Source organism: Haliotis asinina, chromosome 4, assembly GCF_037392515.1.
Source record: "Haliotis asinina isolate JCU_RB_2024 chromosome 4, JCU_Hal_asi_v2, whole genome shotgun sequence".
NCBI lineage: Eukaryota > Metazoa > Mollusca > Gastropoda > Lepetellida > Haliotidae > Haliotis > Haliotis asinina.
The window spans coordinates 54,450,522-54,455,288 of NC_090283.1; the positions used below are offsets into that span (position 1 = coordinate 54,450,522).

The 4,767-nt window shown below is 40.9% G+C and overlaps 1 protein-coding gene across 1 annotated transcript; it reads left to right on the forward strand.

The window, feature by feature from the left end:
- Window positions 1–331: 331 nt before the first annotated feature.
- On the forward strand, window positions 332–2,658 carry LOC137282591 (uncharacterized). Its single transcript, XM_067814363.1, has 3 exons — window positions 332–653; window positions 1,443–1,818; window positions 2,253–2,658. Exons 1-3 carry the CDS (start codon window positions 332–334, stop codon window positions 2,656–2,658), a joined length of 1,104 nt encoding a protein of 367 aa, XP_067670464.1.
- The last annotated feature ends 2,109 nt before the right edge of the window (window positions 2,659–4,767 follow it).

The following is a 4,767-nucleotide window of genomic DNA, read 5'->3' on the forward strand; positions in this document are numbered from 1 at the left end:
ACAGTTTTACAACTAATCAGTTAAATGTGCCCACGATATTAGCCAACTGACTAATCTTTCATCCATAATTAACATTAACAAACTGACACTGAAATATACATGAACGACAACTAGACATAAAAAGTTAATCATTGTGAGATTCTGAATGTAATTGATACATGAATCAGTGACCAGCTCACTGCTGTTATCATAGTATGTCATCAGTCAGAATCGTGACCCACTACACTTATCGCTAATACCCTACACACGATTTCGATCCACCAGACAATAAAAAGCCCTGCTTATGAAGATCTCGAACCATTGTCGAACACACGGTCAACAATACCATACAATGGGTCCCTATCTCACACAGGCCATTCTTCTGTTGATGGTCATGGAAAGGAGCTTGGCGATTGACTTCACGAATTTGAAATTCAGTGCCCTAACAACTGAGGATCGCGCGGAGCGGGACGCGAAAAGGGAACAATTGATGGCGAGATGGGAAGAAGCTGTAGCCAACATTACTGCCGATCTGGAGGAGTTAGAGGCTTTGAAAGATACTGGATTTCCAACTGTGATCACTGATCTGGTAACTGACACCCCGTCAGAAGACGCTGTAAATACAGAAGGTTCTGCAACAACCCAGGAAGAGATATTCACAGGCAAACCAACAGGTAGCATACTGCTGGGATAGATCTCAGAATATCCACAATTTGTTTAGGTAACTGAAATGTATTTAACTCCCGCTGTTGGTTTCATGGTTCACACTTCACTTCAAGACAATATATAATCTTCATATCCGTATATACATTCCTGTAGATTACAGCCAAGTGTTCATGGTCTTCAAGTCTCTTTTCGACTGACTGCGAACCAACAACCAAAAGCCAACTTTAGTAGCAGCATTCAAAAAACGGGTGATTTTGTTTACGTTTTCTTGGGTTTTTTAATTTTTTTTGACAAACTATCTGAATAAATGAATAAATGTATTGAGGTTTTTCAATAAACTGTGTTTATATTTAAACTGCTATAGATTCAGCAGTTGAAATAGAGCTTCCATCAGTTAATGTGATGGAAAATATGTTATCATCCCCAACAGCGACTGCTAATACTTTATGTTCATCTTTTGGTCCATCCATGTAAAGGCTTTGGTAGTGAGAAATTTACGTCATTCCAGGAGGAGAGTGATCGTCCCTCGCAACAAAAATATCAGATGAAAGATTACTTATAGCTTTGTGATCGGTGGGGTAGCCTAGTGATTAAAGCGTCAACTCGTCACGGGCGACCCTATTTCGATTCCCCCATGAATGTATTATCTAAAGCCCACTTCAAGTGAATCAAGGCCTAATATGTCCTGAAAGTTTGCTTAAAGCGGCGTAAAACCCAACTCACTCACTCAGTACAACACTGAAAAAACCTATGTTGACCATGAACAATATCAAGCATAGAGCACTATTTCATTTCAGAGTTCTCGTGCCGTACGTACGCAGGTTACTTAAGAAACAGAGAAGGTGACGACGTTTCCGGTTTATGCGCCAGTCGAGTACATCCGGGTATTCTGTACTACGTCAATGACGGCTCAGATGCAGACAACCGAGTTTACGTCATCGACAGCAAGAACCATGGTCAAACCATTTCAAAAATTACCCTGAATGTAGACAACGTCGACTGGGAAGATATGGCATGTGGTCCTTGCTCACCCGGAAGTCTAGAATATTGCATTTACATCTTGGATGCTGGGAGTTCAGGACCTGGGCCTGTCAACAAGTTGTATATATTCAAAGAGCCAGAGGACATATCCCGAGACCAGGACGCTGAAGACGTTGTGACAATTTCATTCAGGTAAAAACTCTAACATTAGTAAGTGAGTCTAGTTTCACGTCACACTCAGCAATATTACAGCTATATGGTGGCGGTTTGTGATTAATCGAGTCTGGACCAGACGATCCAGTGATCAACAGTCGGCGAGTCTGACCACCCGATCCTGTTAGTCGCATGGGCTACTGAAGACCAATTATAACCCGGTCTGTAACACTACGAAGTACTACTATTAGGTATTACTAGAGTATTATTGAAGTATAACAATAACTATTCCTTCCCTAAAGTGAACAGTTGGATGAATGTCCCTTTACGTAGAGCTGAATTGAAGTATTATCATTTACAATAGAGTGTTTTGAAACGTGAACACAACGGTTACTTTAAAGCCCCTGAAAGACATGTGACTGATGTAAGTATTCTTCGAATTTAACATTCAGCGTAATTGTTCTTTTTTTCAGCGCGTATACACGGAATTGTGAAACTTTGATGGTTTCGCCCTCAGGCCGCATATTTATCATGGACTCGACCGAAGATTCATTTCCGCTGTATGAGGTGGTTGACGGACGAGCAAAGTACCTATTCAAGGTTAAACTGTGGTCCTATTACGAAGGCCCGAAAGGTGCTGACATATCACCAGATGGAAAAGGCTTTCTCTTTAAGATGGAAGATCGCGTCTACTACTTCTACGTTGAGGAGGAAGACGACATGGAATCTGTCATGACTTCAAGTAGTAACAGACAGAAATTCCCCTACCTTGTTGAGTACTATGGTACATCTATTGCTTGGAGTCACACTGGTGGATCCTTCTTCACCGTCTCCGAAGGGAAGAATGAGCCTCTGTATCAGTACAACAGATTAAAGTAACTACTGATGACCCTGTTTGAACCACGTCGTATTAAAAGCACAATAAAATGCAGAAAAGGTTTTGTCACACCTAATCTGCGATTCCTTTTTTAGTGTTCACATAGATTGTTTTATTTTAAGAGTCTTTTGTACTGATATTTAACATGAAAAGTAACTTAACTCATAGTCCATATCATCTTCAGGATTATATATTTACCACAGTTTCATTTCATCACCATTATTTCAATTTTCGTTTAAACTGTTAATCCCTGCATAAAGGATTTTGCAAATTCAACATGGGTCAGTCGATATCAGAAGTCCATATAGGTGACATTATGCCTGGAGTTTGTAGTGGGCAAGATATCTGGAGTTAGTAGTGGGCAAGATGTCTGGTGTTAGTAATGGGCAAGATTTGTTTAATAATTTGTCATGTGCTCCACGATGAATAGAGGTTCTGTCTGTAACTCATTGGTCATCGACTTATTTGATCGGTGGCGTTGTGTTTGGCAACGTGAACGGGCTTTGGGCAGATAAGTGAGTTAACAAGTGCCTGTGTATTGCCGTGTGGTCATATGAAGAGCGCTCAGGTCACAATCAGTTGAAGTTTTTGGAAGTTTGACACCTGTGAGATTCTTGGCCAGCTAGGACTCCTGCCCCACATGTGACGCTTGTGGTCTCACCTTTAGCAAGTGAGTTCGGTCACAGATGCTTTGTTCGCCCAGCAGAACGTGGGTATTCGGTGAAATCAGACTTGAGACAATTAACCTATTGCCAAGTCAACTTGAGCTATCCGAGGTAATAACGACCAGATTGTGCGCTTTGAGCACTATACCTTGCCTGGAAAAGGCGTTATACATATTATCAGATTTGTTAGTATTTTCATGTTATTAAATACATTACACGTAGAATACAGGGACGGAGGACAAGAACTACTAATACATCTGGAAACTATTCCTGCTTTATCCAAACTAATATGGTGCCACAGGAAGGGTTTTAAATATTAACTGGTTGGAGGTTTTCTGCCAGTGTTTACACAATGGGCATTGATGCATGAATCACACCTTCACCTACGTCGAAGAATATAATTGTCCAAAGTTCCTACAAAGTTTTTAGAGTATGTGCAAGTCGTGGGAATATTAGGTTGTATAATATCGTTCAAGCAGTAATCAACCGGTGACATAGACACGTGTCTTGTTATCAAATCGATGAAAAGAACCCTTGGTTTGGAGAATCTTTGAAATTCAAATCCTTTTGTCTTTGAGACCTGAGATGGTGTGGATGCTCTCCACCGTTGTTGCATCCACGACAAGAAATTGTCTGTTGGTGAATATATGATGAATACATGGAAGAAGCGGTGTTTAAGTTGCTGTATGGAGATGTGTCACTGTCTCCAAAGCTGATGAGGAAGTTGAGATTTGTTCTGAAAAAGAGGCTTGGATCACCAAGGCCATACTGATGTTCGTTGGTTTCACAAATGTTGTGAATTGTGGACATTCGCATCACATTGCTACTTGTTCCATCATGTAAAGACATATAAAACACCGCCATAAGAACAAACACATGCAAACACATGCAGTATGTGGCCGCCATACCATTATGCGTAATACAACTGGGAGGGAGTGAGTAAGTTTAATTTGTGCTTCGCAATATTCCAGCTGTGTGGCGGCGGTCTGTAAATAATCGGGTCTGGAGCAGACAATCCAGTGATCAACATCATGAGCATCGATCTGCTCAACTGGCAACCGATGACATGGGTCAACCAAGTCAGCGTGCCCGACCACGCGATCCCGTTAGTCGCCACTTTGGACAGTCATAGTCGCATTTTGTGGCAAGCATGTGTTGCTGAGGACTTATTTTACCCCGAGTCTTCAAGTGTCCAGCATGCAATATAAATCACACATAATACTATAAAGGTACAACAAATGGTACCAAGGCTGTTTTTTCGTAAATGGTATACATTTCTAATTATGAGCCGACATAGAACAGCCAAACACGATTATCCATCGAAACATTATATGAATTATGTTATATGTTTTACTGTACAAGCGAAAAAGTGGAATAATAATTCAATAACATCCATCGAAACAGACGGTAAACAAATGGCAGTGAATGCCACAATAAGGGGTCACC

What these genes read in the sequence shown, in the direction of transcription:
- LOC137282591 (XM_067814363.1), top strand. Translation starts at nt 332, where the DNA reads ATGGGTCCCTATCTCACACAGGCCATTCTTCTGTTGATGGTCATGGAA. An exon ending in ATTCACAGGCAAACCAACAG is followed by an intron (nt 654 to 1,442) that starts GTAGCATACTGC and finishes ATTTCATTTCAG; the next exon opens with AGTTCTCGTGCCGTACGTAC. An exon ending in GTTGTGACAATTTCATTCAG is followed by an intron (nt 1,819 to 2,252) that starts GTAAAAACTCTA and finishes TCTTTTTTTCAG; the next exon opens with CGCGTATACACGGAATTGTG.